This window comes from Blastomyces dermatitidis, assembly GCF_000003525.1.
Source record: "Blastomyces dermatitidis ER-3 genomic scaffold supercont1.16, whole genome shotgun sequence".
NCBI classification, from domain to species: Eukaryota; Fungi; Ascomycota; class Eurotiomycetes; order Onygenales; family Ajellomycetaceae; genus Blastomyces; species Blastomyces dermatitidis.
In genome coordinates, this window is record NW_025544789.1 from 178,435 (window position 1) to 197,885 (window position 19,451).

General features: G+C 30.9%; 1 protein-coding gene across 1 annotated transcript; it reads left to right on the plus strand.

Annotated features, from left to right (window-relative positions):
- Positions 1-13,685: 13,685 nt before the first annotated feature.
- Positions 13,686-14,171, plus strand: BDCG_18004 (uncharacterized protein; the record flags this gene model as incomplete). Its single annotated transcript, XM_045427038.1, has 1 exon — positions 13,686-14,171. One exon carries the CDS (start codon positions 13,686-13,688, stop codon positions 14,169-14,171), a length of 486 nt encoding a protein of 161 aa, XP_045282973.1.
- Between the last annotated feature and the right edge of the window lie 5,280 nt (positions 14,172-19,451).

Genomic DNA, 19,451 nt, shown 5'->3' on the forward strand with positions numbered 1-19,451 from the left:
GCTTTTTCCATTTCTACTCTCCATATCTATCTTTCTTCTTTTTTAAAACTATGGAATGAAAAGGGAAAGAGTTAGAGGTCAGCGGGAGGCGCTCAGCTCAATACATATTTCACGGGTTGGGTTGAGTGAGTGGTGTTTGGTTTGAGTGAGAAGGAGGATGTTGAAGGACGAACGAGTTGGGAAAGTTTGATCCCCTAGGACGTTTTTTGTCGTATGGAGAAGAAAGAGAGGCGTGCGTATATCAATCTTCCTCTGTTACCTCGACGCGCTGGTGCTGATACCTTGTACTCAGATAATTGTCAATATATCTTTCTTATTTCAACTTTTAAGGTTAGAAAAGAAGGTTCTTCTGTAAGTATGTAAGAATAAGTGCTCGCAGGCGATTATTCAGGTGTTTCCAGCTTGATGTGATATGTACTGATAGCTACTAGAAGTATTCACAGTAGAAAGATAAATGTAATGTAATCAACCACCTAACGCTCGTTTCCACCTAACACTCGCCTTTGTAAATCAATTACAATCAACTTTAAATGTTAATATCTCAATAAATATTCATTATTTTAATTTTTTAATTTGTAATCTATAAATATCAAGACTTATTTATAGTATAATATAATTCAAAATTATTATAATATAGTTAAAATTGATTAAAATATAGATTCAATTAGAAAATAAAATACAGTAAAATAAAATATATATTTATATATTATTAAAAATAATAATTCTTATATAATTATATTATAATTTAATAAATATTAAATTATTTTATATAAGAATTCTATATTTTAATTTTTAAGAATTTTTTAATTTTTTTATTATAATTCTTTTTATAAATTACAAGTAAAATATTGAAAATTCTTGAAATTTTAAATTTTGAAAAAAATACATAGTTATTACAAAAATAATATTTTAAAATATAAAATTTTATATAAAATTTTAAATAAATCAATAATCTATAAGAATTTCATTTAATTTTTATATGAAAATAATTTATATTTATAAATATATTTATAAATATAGACTGTGTATTTTATTTTAAAATAGTATTTTAAAAAGCTTAATAAATTAATAATTATATGTTATTTTCTCATAGAAATTTAATATAATATAATATATATCTATAAATTATTATTCTGTTTTTTTGAATAGTTTTAAATAAATATTCATTAAGATATGAATATTTGAAGTTAATTGTAATTGATTTACAAAGATGAGTGTTAGAGATGAAAACAAGTATTAGATAATTAATTACATTAGAGATTAAATATATAATAGTATTTAAGCTGAGTTATGAATAGTATTCACAAACTTCAGTCTATATAGTTATGTATAGTCAAGAGCTGCTAATCTTATTAATTATATATATAATTTATCTCAGTGACTGAATAATTAATGCAGTTATCTAATAGCATCTTGACATAAAAAATCAAGACATGTGAGTTTGAAACTTATAGAGAATACATTAAATCTGAAACTTAAGTATCTTAGATTTCTAATAAATACAGAGATGTACAAATCACTTTAATAAATTACTCTATATTTCTGAGCTGAGAAGTTATTATCATATGTATCTAATTGTCACTTCTTTGTATTTTTCTATGTTCTTGTTATCTTGATATGATTTCAACACCTGTATTTCCTTCTGTATAATTAACACTTAATCTGTATTTAACATTATACAAGAACTCATTATAAGCTTCACTTGTATATAAGTATAATGAAAGAATAATAATAATAATAATAATATATATAATTTAAAAGAATGTTATTATTATTATTATTATTATTCTTTTATTATACTTATATACAAGCAGAGCTTATAATAAGTGCTTACATAATGTTAAATACAGGTCAAGTGTTGATTATACAGAAGGAAATACAGATGTTAAAATTGTATCAAGGTAATAAGAACATAGAAAATACAAAGAAGTGATAATTAGATACATATAATAATAACTTTTCAGCTCAGAAACATAGAGTGATTTATTAAAGTAATTTGTACATCTCTGTATTTATTAGAAATCTGAGATACTTGAGTTTCAGATTTAATATATTCTCTGCAGGCTTCAAACTCACATATCTTGATTTCTCATATCAAGATGCTATCAGATGACTGCATTAATCATTCAGTTACTGAGACTTTAAAAGAATGTATAACTGCTGAATAATAATACAGCTGCTTCTAAACATGCTTACAAATATAAAGAGGTTATAGCAGCCACTAATTAATTTAGTGTAATGTATATAAGAAGTCAGTGTATGTCTGTAATTATATACTGACTCAAGAAACCTTTGTATCATATCTGATAGTATGTTTAAAAACTGATAAGAAGTGCAGACTTCTTCAGAGTGTGATAATTTCATCTATAAAGTAATTCATAGTTATTATATTAATGTGATTCTAAAATATCTTAAAAGATAGTATATGAAGAAATAATAAGTGAAAGAGTATCTGATTAATACTGCTTTGCTTATTGATGAAAAACTTCATACTCAGATAAATACTATGTATGTGAATAGATAAGATATGAGAAATAAGATAAGAGCAGTGAATCAGATTTAAAGAAGACTTATTATTATTATTATTATTCTTTTATTATACTTATATACAAGCAGAGCTTATGATGAGTTCTTGTATAATATTAAATACAGATTAAGTGTTAATTATACAGAAGGAAATACAGATATTGAGATCATATCAAGATAATAAGAACATAGAAAAATACAAAGAAGTGATAATTAGATACATTTAATAATAACTTCTCAGCTCAGAAACATAGAGTGATTTATTGAAGCAATTTATACATCTCTGTATTTATTAGAAACCTGAGGTGCTTGAGTTCTGAATTTAATGTATTCTCTGCAGATTTTGAACTCATATGTCTTGATTTCTCATGTCAAGACACTACTGAGTGACCGCATTAATTATTCAGTCACTGAGGCATTTAAAGAAGACTGCTCTCTACTCAGAAGAATAAAAAAAGAGATAATTATCACTGAAGTTATATAATGATAACAGAAAATGAAAATCAGAAATCATATAATAATATAATAATAGACATTGTATAATTAATGAGAAACTACTGAAATGAATATCTCTTCTAGTTAATATAAATAATACTCTTCTCTGCTATCTGAACTGAAAGATATACAGAATCTTTTAGAGAATTTACTTAAAGTAGTAAAAAAAGCAGCTGAGACTGCTGAATCAGAAGTAAAACTCTGTATGTATATAAGAATTCTAAATAAGATTGAGATCTTGTGTACACAGTAACAGACTGAAACAGAAGTTAAACAATAATTAATATTTACTGTAAATTAAGTATTCACTATGAAGAGCTTCACTGACACAATTATTATTATTAATAAGAATAGAGAAAATCAGATTGTAGATCTGTAGTAAGAGATTGAATAATTATATAGATAGATAATTATACTGAATCTGAAGATCTTACTATAATTATTTACAATCTTTTCAAAAGTATACACATTATCTGAGACTGCTGCATGTAATAAGAATTCAAACTTAAGATATATTAAGTCAGAAGATCTGCTGAAGTTATTAACCTTTAATAATAACTGAAAAAATAATGCTGTAATCAGCTGACTAAGTCAGATATGATTATATTATCAGATTAAATATGAACTCATGAACAGATAGTTAATAGAATTTCAATAAGTCTTAAGATCTGTTACATTTCTATATAAAAAAGTGAAGTTATTATGAATAATTAATGAAAAGATGAATCTCACAGATCTGAAGTGATATTTATTCTTATAAATATGAAATAAGTTTTTCAAATAAATCTTATATAACTTTGAGAAAGTGAATATATAAGATAAGTGTTATAAATACTTCACTAAGTATAGATAAGTAAGTGATCTTATATTATACTTCACACACTTCAGCTTACACTATCTTATATTAAATAAAGAGCTTTTAATATCTTTCTGTTTATAGATCTTTATTCATAATCTTATATCTAAGTTAAGAGTGAAATGAAAATGCTTAATCTTATAATTAGATACAGTAAAAGAAGTATATAATATTCTTATTATATAAGAACAAGTGAGTTAACTGTGATAGAAAATACTGTAATTAAGTATATCTTAGTGAAGAATGAGTAATCAGACTTCTATAATACAAGTTACACACTCAGATATAATAAATCTAGTTTTGAATACTATTACTAAAGTACTGATTTCTCTGAAAAAGAAATCTTCTAAGTGAAAATCTTGATATTATAAGTATTAAGCTTGCTTTAACTATAGATGTTAAAATCATAATGTAAAAGATTACACACAGTGTATACAGTTAAGCGAGTTAAAAAACTAGCAGAATCAGTGAGTTTAAAAGCACTCACTGATATTCTATAAAAAGTCTTCAAAATGAAAGAGATGTCTGTGTTTAGACTGATTACTGAGATCATGAATTTCACATTTGATCTCATTTGATCTGGTCTCATACATTTCTTGACATGAATCCCGCTGAGACTAGTCATTAAAAAAGCATGTAAAGAGACTATATATCAGATCTTAAAATGAAATCATGACTTGAAAAAAATAAGAAAGTGATTTCATTTGATTTTATTTAGTCTCATTCTTGACATAAAGTTACTATTTTTAGACATTTTAAGATTTTTTTTAGACTATTTTTAATTTTTCAAAAAGTAACACTTTTTGATAACACTTAAATGAGATTTAAAGTCATGTAAAGCAATAAAAATAATTTAAATTAAGAAGTGAAAATCATGATTTTATTTGAAAAATGTGACAAGAGTAGACAGTAAGTCTCACTGAGACAGTATAAGACTACTATCTAATGTTAAAACTGTGTAATGAGATCAGTTGAATTAGTAATGAAACTATTAAAAAATCTAATTCTGATCTCAGACACAGTCACATAATCAGTCTATCTGTGTTAGATAACTCACTGAATTCTGTGAATATAAAGAGTGTGGTTCGGAAGAACGTACGACCGTCGGATAATACCGCGGCCGCTTCCGAACTACTAGCGTACATGTACAAGTGTAAAGGGGCCATAGCAGCTGCTAATTAAATTAGCGTACGATATTACAATATATAAGAAGCCAGTGTACGCCTGTAATCATACACTGGCTTAAGCAACCTTTGAATCACATCTGATAGCATGTCTAAAAACTGGTGAGAAGTGCAGGCTTCTTCAGAGTGTGATAATTTTATCTACAAAGTGATTTATAGTTATCATGTCAGTGTGATTCTAAAATGTCTCAAAAGATAGTGTATGAAGAGCAGTGAGTGAAAGAGCATCTGATTGATGCTGCTGCTTCACTTGTTGAGAGAAAACTTCATACTCAGGTAAATACTATGTATATGAACAGATAAGATGTGAGAAAAGAGATGAGAGTGATGAACCAGATTTAAAGAAGATCACTCTTCACTCAAAGAAATAAAAGAGAGAGATGATCATCACTGAAGTTATATAATGATAACAGAAATTATATAATAATATAGCAATAGAACAATATAGCAATATAATGATACAGCAATATAGTGATATAATAATAGATATTATATGATTAATCAGAAATCACTGAAATGAATATCTTTTCTAGCTAATATGAACAACACTCTTCTCTGCTATCTGAATCAGAAGATATGCAGAACCTCTTAGAGAGTTTACTTAAAACAGTAAGAAAAGTGACTGAAACTACTGAACTGAAATTGAAGCTCTGTACACATACAAGAATTCTAAACAAGATTGAGATCTTGTATACACAGTGACAGACTGAGATGAAAGCTAAATAACAATTGATATTCACTGTGAATCAAGTATTCACTATGAAGAGCTTCACTGATACAATCATTATTATTAATAAGAATAGAGAAAATCAGATCTTAGACCTGCAGCAGAAGATTGAATATTTATACAGATAGATAACTACACTGAATCTGAAGATCTTATCATAATTATTCACAATCTCTTCAGAAGTGTACACATCATCAGAGACTGCTGCACAGAATGAGAATTCAAGTATAAGATATATTAAGCTGAGAGATCTGCTGAAGTCATTAAGCTTTAATAATGACTGAAAAAATAATACTGCAATCAGCTGACTAAGTTAGATGTAATCATATTATCAGATTGAATATGAACTTACAGACAGATAGTTAATGAAATTTTAACAAGTCTTAAGATCTGCTGTGTTTCTACATAGAAAAGTGAAGTCATTATAAATGACTGATAAAAAGATAAATCTTACAGACTCAGAGTGATATTCATTCTCACAAACATAGAATAAGTTTTTCAAATGAATCTTATACAACTTTGAGAAAGTGAATGTGTGAGATAAGTATTATGAATACTTCACTGAGTATAGATAAGTGAGTAATCTTACATTGTACTTCATACACTTCAGTTTATACTATCTCATATTGAATGAAGAGCTTTCAACATCTTTCTGTTTACAGATCTTCATTCATAATCTTACACCTGAGTTGAGAGTGAAATGAAAATGCTTAACCTCACAGTCAGACACAGTGAAGAAAGTATACAATATTCTCATCATATGAGAATAAGCAAGTCAATTGTAACAGAAAATACTGCAATTAAGTATATCTCAGTGAAGAATGAGTAATCAGACTTCTATGACATAAGTCACATATCTGAATGCAATGAATCTAGACCTGAATATTATTACTAAAGCACTGAATTCTCTGAAAAAGAGATTCTCTGAGTGAAAATCTTGATATTATAAGCATTGAGCTTGTTTCAACTGCAGATGTTAAAATCATGATGCAAAAGATTGCACTCAGCATACACAGTTAAAAAACTAGCAGAATCAGTGAGCTTGAAGACACTCACTGATATTCTATGAAAAGTCTTTAAAGTGAAAGAGATGCCTGTGTTAGATAACTCTCTGAATTCTGTAAATACAAAGAGAAAGCAGGCTTCTGACTGAGATGCAGGTGAGAATGAAGTGAATGCTCATCTCAATGCCTTGAGACCTGAAATGTTAATGTATAAGAGACACTTGAATAAAAATTGAGAGATGGCTGCAAAAGTGTTAGTAGATATAGAAGCTTCTATACAATATATTGATAATTATATAATCTGAAGATTGAAAGAGATCTGCTGAGTAAAGAATCTCTGATATATAAGATTATCTAATAACTGATATTTAATATTATCTGTAAGAGTAAGAGTTCTCTTACACTTCAGAGAATGATCTTGCTATATTTGAGTACAAGAGCTGCAGAACATGAAATACAACCTTATTCTTGAACTTGATTGATTTCAAAGATTCAATTTGCAGATTCAATGACATACATGTCATATACAGTTGACTGATAGAAAGAAAATGATTCATACAATTCTATTAACTGATATGAGAAGAACATTTTATACTTCTGTGTCACGCTCCCGGCCGCGCCAAGGCCCCGTTGCGGTTCCACACGGCCCATCACTTCCATGCGATCCTGTTCGAACCGGTTTCCAACCACTCTATGACATCATTCGGATGTATCATAGGAAGATCCGATTGATGGATATGAGAACCCCGCTTTTATACAAGGTCAGCAGATTACTCTTTCTTGGCAATGAGATGCCGCTGAGGTATCGCTCCAGCTATTCTTGCTCATGGAATGAGAGAAGAGTATTCACTCATTGTCTATATAGAATAGCTAGATACTGACTCCTCATCAAAGAAGTCAGTGATTTGTTTTTCTTCTACTGAAATATATACAAGAGTTACTGCATATCTCATACAATCTTTTTAGTATACTAAGTATCATATCTGTGATATCCTCACAATAACCTTGTAGTCTATGAGCTCACTATTCAAGCAAGATAGTCAAGCTCACTCATATGACTTCTTAAACAACTACTTCTACATGATACTGCTGACTAGTCACTGCTTTGATTCTGTTACATTACAATTTGAATCACTCAATCTGATTACATGTTTGAATCAGTCAAGCTCTAACAGACTGATATAACTTCATACACTCATGCTGGAACTGATCTGATCTCATTCTCTGGAGAAAACACTACATCATCTTCTAGAGTGTGTACACCTCTACTCTGACAGGAATCCGAGATTTCTGAACCTACTGCATATTTTGACATGAGCTCTTCAACTGCTCTGCCATTGTCACAGCCTCTACACACCTACATCTATCATGAAGATAGAGAGATTAAGATTGAAGATTCTCTGAGATATAAGAGAAACATTTTATCTGAATTTCATAGCTTTATCTATACTCTTGAATGAAAATTCTGCCTTAATCTGAGTCAGTATAATACTCATGAGATATAAGTAATATACACTGTCAACCTCCTTGAAGGTATCTCTGCAACTACTTGAGCTATTAAGAAGAGAGAGCTTGAGTGTATTAATACTGCTGTGACTTGAGAAGAATTCAAGAACTTTCTACTTGATCAAATTGAAGATCACTGCAACTGCAGCTTCACAGTGATGTAGCAGTTCAACTTATTATATTAATGAGATGATGAGAATTCTTTCAATTTCAATACAAGATTTGAAGAATATTAAGAGAAATTAGCTGATGATTTGAATCAATTAAAAACACAGCTTTATCTCACAAAGCTGACTCACAAGGTGTGAACAATGATATCATAATATCAGAGTTTATCAATCAATTGCACTGAGCTTGTCAATCTGACTTTCTGAATCTATTTAAATAATCAATTCTCTGAGAAAAAGATCAATAAGATCTCTTCTAAGTAATTAATAACAGAATCTAAACAGTGCTATAATAGCTTCAGTGCAGAGAAAGTAAAGAAGAATTTCAAGTATTCTGATTCTTCACTTACTGTGAAGAAATATTAAAAAAGATTTAACAAAGATCTCTGTTTCAACTGCAGAGCTGATGATCACTATATCAGTAATTGTAAGAAGCTGAAGAAGAGAAGAAATCAAGAAGATATCTTCTTGAAGTCAACTTCTCTTCTGACAAATGTATTCATAGAAGATAAAGAAGAGAAAGAAAAGAATTGACAATTCTCATGTCTCTGAGTTCATATTATGATCACAATACATACTCTGAATGAGAAGATATCAGTGAGATGCCTACTCAACTTCAGAGTGAATACTAACTTCATATTCTATTTCTTTTCTTTGATGAAGAGTTGAAAGAAGATAGACCTGTCAGGTCATGTGAAATTTACAGATGAAATGAAATATCATTATTTTGACATAATTCAAGCAAAGTATGTGATCACAGACTCAGAAGAAATCTTCAAGAAGAGCAGTCTACTTCTTCATACAGTTAACATCATAGATAAGAACATCATTCTAGATCTCTCATAATTGAGAGAAAACAATCCTCTTATTAACTGAGTCACTCAGATGTGATGATATCACCTCATTAATGAAGAGATGATGATAGAGAAATCTGAAGAGTTTCATCAGAAGAATCTTGAGAAAAAGATTGAGTTAATATACTGTGTAGCAGGTGATTGAGACTTAGAGACAGATGAAGAAGCTATCACTCTTGCTGCAAGATTAGCAGCAGTATCTGTCATTGAAGACAGACATACACAATATCTCTTTACAGATTTTAAGAATGTCTTTTTGAAAAGAGAAGCAGTGAAGTTTCCTGACATCAAGATATGATATAAGATTCATCTTAAAGATGATGTAACAGCACTGTACAGGCCTCTTTACAACTTGTCTGTAAAGAAGTTGAATGTTCTGTGCAAATATCTTGAAGAAGTGCAATCAAAGAACTGAATATATTTATCAAAGAGTTCAGCAGAGATGTCTATACTCTTTGTGCTCAAGAAGAATAATAGACTACATCTATGTGTAGACTACAGAGATCTTAATAAGATGATGATTAAGAATTACTATTCATTACTGTTAATTGATGAGATGATTGATTGATTATCTGAAGTAAAGATGTTCTCAAAGATTAATATACAGAATATCTATCATAGAATCAGAGTTAACAAAGATGATGTTTGAAAAACAGCTTTTTATATCAAGTACAGCAATTTTAAATATCTTGTTTTATCTTTTGATCTTTGTAATACTTCAGCCATCTTCCAGACCTATATAAATGAGGTGCTGTGAGGCCTTGTTGACATCTTCTATATAGTATACTTAGATGACATTCTAATCTTCTCAAAAATGGAGAAAGAACATGATACTCATGTTTGAGAAGTGTTGAGTCACTTGAGACAGTATTAACTCTATACAAACACTGAAAAATGCTCATTCTACATGCAGGAGATTGATTTCTTAGATTATATTATTGAGATGAATGGCATTTCAATGAACAGAAGCTGAGTCTTCATCATTGAGAACTGACTGACATCACAGATGTACTATGAGATGCAGATGTTTCTAGAATTTATGAATTTCTACAGATGATTCATCTATACATATTCACAGATTACTGCCCTTCTTACAGATCTGTTGAAGAGAAGTGTGAAAGACAGGAAAATGAGACTGTTTATTCTCACTCAAGGCACTGCACAGGTGTTTGCAGAATTGAAATAAGCTTTCACAGATATCATGATACTGAATCACTTTAACTCTGACTTACTCAGTCAGTGTGAAACTGATATATCTGAGAATGAAATCTGTGAAATCTTTTCACAGTTGATATTGAAGATCTTTCAATGTTGAAAGAATCAGAGAATAATTATCTCTGAGAAAACAGACAATGAATTGTCTGTGAAAGAAGGCTTTTTCATGAAGTCTATAAGACACTGTGAATGAAGATCAGTGATCTTCTTCTTCAAGAAGTTATCACTCATATAGAGAAGATATGATATTCATGATGAGAAGATGTTAGTAATTGTTGAATTCTTTAAGATCTGATGACATTATCTTCAGAGTAGTAAGTATTCAGTGTAAGTTCTCACTGATTATATAAATCTGTGTTACTTCTTGATAATAAAGAGCTTGACAGAACATTAAGTCAGATGAGCAGAGCTGCTTTCAGAGTATGATTTCTATATCTGATACTGTTCAGGTCAGCTTAACCTCACTGATACACTGTCTAGATGACCTGATTATAATATTATTGATGCAGAGAAGAATTCTATAAAAGAATCTCTGCTATCACTGCAGAAGAAGCTGACTGCAGGGAGTTGAGATTCTCTAAAGCTTAGAAACAGTGTCAGAGAGACAGCTGTACAACTCAGTATAGAAGGTGAAAGAGAACCCGGGTCTCTGTAGAAGACTGATACTGAAGATCATGAGCTTCTTGTATCATGTCTTATAATCATTGAATTGACAAAGAATGAAACAGTCTACAATCTTTCAATCTGACTACTTTTGAAATTCATTAATAAGTTACAGAAGAGGGACATCTCTACTGCAGCTTAAATTCAGAAGTTGAAGAAGAAAGAGTCTGATTTGAACTTGAAAGAGACAGACTCTGAACAGAGTGATGCTGCTAAGAAATCAAGTCACTGATAACTAGGAGAATGTGAACTCCTACTGCTGAATGATTCAGTCTTTGTCCCTTGTAGTAGAACAGTGTGTCAGAAGTTATTGAGAATTCATCATAATAATCTTCATGTGAGACACTTCAGGTTAGAGAAGACTGAGAAGCTTCTAAAATGTAAATACACTTAGAACAAGCTCTGAGCAGATGTCAAAGAGTATGTTGAGACTTGCAATGTCTGTCAAAGAATAAAGATTCTGTGATATAAGCAATACAGTGAGTTGACATCACTGTCTGTTTCAAAGAGCCTATGATAGAATCTATCAATGAATTTCATAGTTGACCTGCTGAAGTTGACAAGAGTCAAAGAATATGACTCAATTTTGATCATTGTTGATCACTTCATGAAGATGATCAGATATATCTCTACTTATAAAAAGGTTAAAGCCTCTGAATTGACTGACCTGTTTTTAGATATCATTATTTATAATCACAGTGCTTTGAAATTGTTGATAACAGATCAAGAATTCCTCTTTATCAGCAAGTACTGATCAGCTTTTTGCTATTATCTTATGATAAGATATCTTCTCAGTACTGCTTTTCATCTGCAGACTGATGATCAGACTGAATATCAGAATCAGACACTAGAACAGCATCTTTAAGTGTTCTGTTCATATTATCAGAATAATTGACTCAAACATCTTCTAACTGCTGAATTTGTATATAACAATGTAAAGAATACAACCTTAAAGATATCTTCTTTCTATACTTGTTATGAATATAATCCTTCATTACTCAGTGACATCACGGATGATGTTTCAAAGAGAGAGATAGACAGTCAGAATATTAAACAGATACAGAGAACAGAGTATCTCTCAGTGTCAGAAGTAAAAGTAAGATTGAAACTTTTGAATAAAATTTATAAGAAGGTGGCAAAAAGCATCTACTACACTCAGAAGTGATAGATAAAATACTACAATTGAAAACATCTTCTGATGAAGTTCTTGATAGAGGATTAAGTGCTACTTTCAGTAAAGAATATTAAGATAATAAGACTGTATAAGAAGCTCAGTGAGTGATGACTAGAACCTTTCTCAGTAACAAGAGTGATGAGTAAGCAGATATATGAGTTGAAATTACTCACAGAATTGAAATCAATTCATTCTGTTTTTCATATTTTCTATTTAAAGCTCTATAAGTAATACTCTGAAGCAGAGCTGTCTCAGCTGAATAATATTAAGATTGAGAGTGATACTGAATATCTTATGAAGAAAATATTGAATAAGTGAACATATTACAGCAAGCTTTAATATCTTATTAAATAAGAAGATTATTCATTATCAGAGAATTTATAAGAACTGCTTGAGCATTTGAAAAATACTGAGAAAAAGATTGTAATCTATGAGACAGCTAGTAGAGACTGCTCTGTTACATGCTAGAGATATTAAGTAAGAAATGCTGCTTAAGACTTCTCATTTTTCTTAAAGAATTTTTTTAGAGATAATCTCACAGTGATGAGTCAGTGTCTTGTAGACTCTGTAGCACTCTTCTTCTATTTTCTCTCAAAGAGTTTTTAGAAGTTTAATAAGACTATACAAGTGTAAAATTCCTGAAGCAGTTAGAGAAAAGAGATATTAAAAATTAATAAAAAGATTAATATTACTAATCTGCAGACTACTGCTATTCTAATAAAGTCACAGCTCACTGAAAAAGTAAAAAGAGAGATCAGAGTCTACTCATCAATAATCATATCTTTATCAAACTCATTCTTCACTGTTGAAGTCTTCAGCACTGATATCTTTGTCTGCTGAGAAGTTAGCACTGCAGTGCTGCAGAGAAGCATGCTGTAGAAGAGTATAAGAAATACTGAAAGTGTTAACTTATCAACTTATAAAACATCTCAGTCATCTGCTTCAACTGAAGTGAGATTCTCTTCAATCAGTGATTGATCTCTGTGACACTTTCAATAGCAGTACTAGCTGATCTCTTCTTAGAGTCAGTCATTCTGAGATGTTTTTTTATCTCAGAGATTCACACTTTCATCTTCTTTTACAGACAAGCAAGAGAGATCTCCTCAGTCTTGATAAAATCTATCAATGCTTGAAGCTCTGAGATTCTCACTCTGTACTGCTTGAGCATCTAGACTTCTTATCAGAACTGATATAACATCTTTCTATAAGATGATACTTACAGAGAGACAGAAGTCATTGTTATAAATATAACAGAAACAATAAGAGTGAGAGAAGAGATAAGTGTATAAAATCCCTCTCTTCTTCAGCTGCTTAATGCAGTGCAGACAAGTAGTGATGCTGATCAGAGACTGCACTGAAGCCTTCTCACAGAGAGAAGATGAAGAAACTGCAGGATTCTGCAGACTCAACTCAGCAGCATTTCAAGCAGGGCTCAGACATGCTGTGAGAGAGAAACTACAGATTGAGCTTCTTGAAGCCACTGTCTCCAGAATCAAGCTCTCCCCAGGTTTCTCTCTGAATGATCACACAGGGTTATATGCCACTGTATTGACTGAGGGAGGGAGCAGCGTTGCAACAGTAGTGAGAGAAGTGAGAGACAGACTGAATATGAATGAACTGATCAGCAGAAGGGATGACACCTCACTGCAAGGCACAGTGACTATCACCACAGCTGCAAAAGAAGCAGAAGAAGAAGAAGATGTGATAATGAAAGTGATGCTCCCGCGGCTCATTGATGCCGCTGCCTCTGCCTTCAACCTGGCTTTCTTGACGGTCATGAAGACCACCACTGTATCATGAAGATGTTTGTTACTCACTAGAAAACATCAGAATAAGCCCTTGATTATTCTTCAAGAATGATACTCTCATGCACTCACTGTTATGATTGAGAGAGGGGGAAGAAAAATGTTTCACAGAGAGAGAGATCTTTTTAAAAAATCCTGTCACTACTGTTAGCTTTGTCTCTAAAACACATCACTTTTACAGAGAATTTTATACATAGAATGAAATATATTGAGAGATCTGTAAGTCACTTATTAACTATGTTTTCCACATTTCAAATTAATATATAAGAAACTCACTTATCACACATTTGATTTGAATAATGATGAGAAAAGAAAGATCTATGCAGTTAGCAGAAAAACTCATCTATTTCTTTGTATCATATGCAGTACACACACTGTTAATCAGTTGATAATCATTGCTATACAACAAAGATAATTTCTAATTCAGTAATCTTGAGAATATAGAGACTATATTCTTAAAGAGAAGAGCATTGTCACACTCTCAGCTATGTCAAGACTCTGTTGTGATTTCACACAGCTCATCACTTTCATGCAGATGATTTCATCCTGTCTGAACTGATTTTCAATCACTCTATGACATCATTCAAATGTATCATAGAAAGATTCAATTGATGAATATGAGAACCTCACTTTTATATAAGATCAGCAGATTACTCTTTCTTGACAATGAGGCATCACTGAGGTATCACTTCAGCTATTCTCACTCATGAAATGAGAGAAGAGTATCCACTCATTATCTATATAGAATAGCTAGATGCTGGCTCCTTATTAAAGAAGTCAGTGATTCATTTTTCTTCTACTGAAATATATACAAGAGTTACTGCATGCTCTATACAATCTTCTTAGTATACTAAGTATCATATCTGTGATATTCTTGCAATAACCTTGTAGCCTATGAGCTCACTATTCAAGTAAGATAGTCAAGCTCACTTATACAGCTTCTCAAACAACTACTTCTACATAACGCCGCCAACTAGTCATCACTTCGGTTCCGCCACATTACATTCTGATATAGAAGGATTAAATCTGCTTACATATTAATAAGCAAAGAGAATGATTCACAAGATCTTATCTGAAAGCATTCTGTATGTCATATAAGACTCAGAAGTGAAGAAAATCAAGATAAAGAATATGCAGAAGAACAAGTGTATGAAGAAGCTTCTGAAGAAGTATAGAAAGATCTTTTGAACAGATCTTTCACTGAAATTACTGCTGAAATGAGAATTTGTATATAAGATTGACACAGAGAATGCAAAATCAGTCAATCAGAATGCATACTCTCTGTTATAAACACATCTTAAAGAACAGAAGTATCAGATCACAGATCTTCTAGAATATAGTCTCATACAACTCTTATCAAGTATGTGAGGCTTTTCAGTTCTATTTGTGAAAAAGACAGATGAAGAGTGATGAATGTGTATTGATTATTAAGCACTTAACAAGCTTATGATCAAGAATGAATATTCACTATCACAGATTCAACAATAGTTGAATACAGTTGAAAACACCTGATATCTATTAAAGATCAATCTTCTCTCAGAATACTGACAGATTCATATAAATAAACTATCAGTCTCATAAACTGCATTTAATATACAATGAGAGAAGTTCAAATTTCTAGCAATATTATTCAGTCTGATAAATACACTTATCATCTTTCAAATAATGATGAATATGATTCTTCATAAACAGAATGAAATCTCATGTTTTATATATCTTGATAATATTCTAGTCTTTTTAAACTTATATAATAAACATCTGAAGTATCTCAATGAAGTGCTTATAACTCTGACAGAGTATAAGCTCTATATCAAATCAATCAAGTGTGTGTTTGAAATGAAAGAGTTGAAGTTCATGAAATATATAGTGAGTGATGACTGTATATACCTCATCTCAGAGAAATTGAATGTCATAGTGAATTGACTGCAGCTAAGAAATATATATCATGTATAACAGTTTCTTAAGTTAATCTCATACTACTACAGATTTATCAAGAATTTCATATAAATATCTGCATCACTCTTAGATCTCTTAAGAGAAATAGATGCAAATCTGTAAAAGAAGAAGTTTTATTCAATTATCTGAAATACTGTGTGTGAAGAGGCTTTTCTCACACTGAGAGAATGTGTAATAATATTCTCAGTACTTATTCAATCAGATTATAATAAACCTTTCTACATTGAGACAGATATATCTGAATAAGCTATTAGAGACACTCTTCTACAGATGAGTAAGAACAGCAAGCTGCATCTGATAATATATGATGATAGAAAACTATCAGACACTGAGCTCAATTACTCAGTGTATGAAAAGAAATTGCTAGTGATTAAGCATATGCTGATATTGTGAAATAGATATATTAATAATAAGTATATAACAACAGTGATCATAGATTACAAAAGTCTCATCTATCTATAATTAATAATAAAACCTTTCAAATACTTAGTATATTGAATCTTGAAGTTCTAAGTGTACAATCTTCATATTAAATACTGAAAGAAATTGAACACAGTGATATCTGATGCAATCAGTCACAGATCTGATTTCATGAATAAGAGTTCTGTAAATCAGGTATAAGAGACATTCATGTTAAATACACTGAGAGAATACAAGAAATCAGAATGAGTGAACATCATAATCTCTCACTTAAAGAATGATAAGATATCAGATGATAAGTGTCTTGCAAAAGTAGTAGAAGAGATGCTTTTAAATTTCAAGCTAAGAAAATTGAAAAATGATGTTATACTTTACTATGATCTAGAATACACAGAAGCTCTCTATCTAGAATCTTCATTTCAATATAACTTAGTGACTCACATATACAAGAAATTCAGTCACTTAGAAAGCTCTGAACTCATGAGTGTACTCAAATTAAGAGTGTACTGATCAAGCATGACTGAGAACATTCAGATATATACTTATAAGTGTCTGAATTGTCAGGTCATAAAGAGATCTAAGAAAGGATTAGAATATGAGAAAGTGCAATATCAGGTGAAGTGTATAATACAACTGTTTGAACAATGAGAGATGAATCTCATAGACATATTGTTACAAACATCAAATGAAAATCAATGAATAATCACTGCTATTGATTACACTACTGACTGGCCAGTCATGAAAGCAGTTTCAGAGATGACAGAGAAGATGATGGCAAAGTTTCTACATGATGAGATCTATGTTAACTATGAAATGTCATGTGAGATTCTAACAGATAACAGTGTGAATCTCATAGAAGAAGCAGTGAGGCATTTCATAAGTCAGTTACAGACAAGATATCATAGAACAATGCCATATCATCTACAGATGAATGAGAAGGTGAAACACTTGAATGAAATCTTGAACAACATGCTGATGAAATATCTAGTGAGCAAGTCTACAAGATTATAAGATGAATATCTCAGTCAGATGCTATTAGCCATGCGGATTCAACAGCATGCAGTCTCCTGTGGTTCGGAAGAACGTACGACCGTCGGATAATAACGCGGCCGCTTCCGAACTACTAGCGTACGCGTATGAGTGTAAAGGGGCCATAGCGTATGCTAATTAATTTAGTGTATGAGATTACATATAAGAAGCCAGCGTACGCCTGTAATTGTACACTGGCTTAAGCAACCTTTGAATCACATCTGATAGCATGTCTAAAAACTGGTGAGAAGCACAGACTTCTTCAGAGTGTGATAATTCTATCTATAAAGCAATTCATAGTTATCATATCAGTGTGGTTCTAGAACATCTCAAAAGATAGTGTATGAAGAGTGATGAGCAGAAGAGCATCTGATTAATACTGCTTCACTTGTTGAGGGAAAACTTCACACCCAGGCGAATGCCACATATGCGAACAGATGAGATGTGAGAAAAGGAATGGAAGCAGTGAACCAGATTCAAAGGAGACTGCTCTTCACTCAAAGGGATAAAAGAGAGGGGTGGCCATCACCGGAGTTGTATAATGATAACAGATACTGATATAATGACACAGCGATATAATGATAGACATTGTACAATCAATGAGAAATTACTGAAATGAATACCTTCTCTAGCTGATACAAACAATACTCTTCTCTGCTACCTGAATCAGAAGATATGCAGAACCTCTCAGAGAGTTTACTTAAAGCAGTAAGAAAAGCAGCTGAAATCACTGAATCAGAATTGAAGCTCTGTATACATACAAGAATTCTAAATGAGATTGAGATCTTGTGTACACAGTGACAGACTAAGACAGAAGTTAAACAATAATTAATATTTACTGTGAATCAGGCATTTACTATGAAGAGCTTCACTGATATAATCATCATTATCAATAAGAATAAAGAAAATCAGATCTTAGATCTACAGCAGAAGATTAAATGTTTATACAGATAGATAACTATACTGAATCTGAAGATCTTATTATAATTGTTCACAATCTCTTCAGAAGTGTACACATTATCAGAGATCACTGTGTAGAATAAGAATTCAAGCATAAGATACATTAAGCTGAGAGATCTGTCAGAGTTATCAAGCTTCAATGATAACTGAAAAAATAATACTGTAATCAGCTGACTAAGTCAGATATAATTATATTATCAGATTGAATGTGAACTCACAGACAGATAGTTAACAGAATTTTAATAAGTCTTAAGATCTGCTGTGTTTCTATATGAAAAAGTGAAGTCATTATAAATGACTAATGAAAAGATGAATCTTACAGATCTGAAGCAATATTTATTTTCATGAACATGAAATGAGTTTTTCAAATAAATCTTATATAACTTTGAGAAAGTGAATATATAAGATAAGTGTTATAAACACTTCACTGAGTGTAGATAAGTGAGTAATCTTATATTATATTTCATACACTTCAGCTTATACTATCTTATATTGAATGAAGAGCTTTTAATATTATTCTATTTACAGATCTTCATTCATAATCTTACACTTAAGTTAAGAGTGAAATGAAAATGCTTAACCTCACAGTCAGATATAGTGAAGAAAGCATATAACATTCTTATTATATGAGAATAAGTGAGTCAATTATGACAGAAAATACTGCAATTGAGTATGTCTCAGTAAAGAACAGATAATTAGACTTCTATAATACAAGTCACACACTCAGATGTAATGAATCTAAATCTAAATATTATTATTAAAGTGCTGAATTCTCTGAAAAAGAAATCTTCTGAGTGAAAATCTTGATATTATAAGCATTGAGCTTGTTTCAACTGCAGACATCAAAATCATGATGCAAAGATTGCATTCAGTGTGCATAGTTAAAAAACTAGCAGAATCAGTGGAGCTC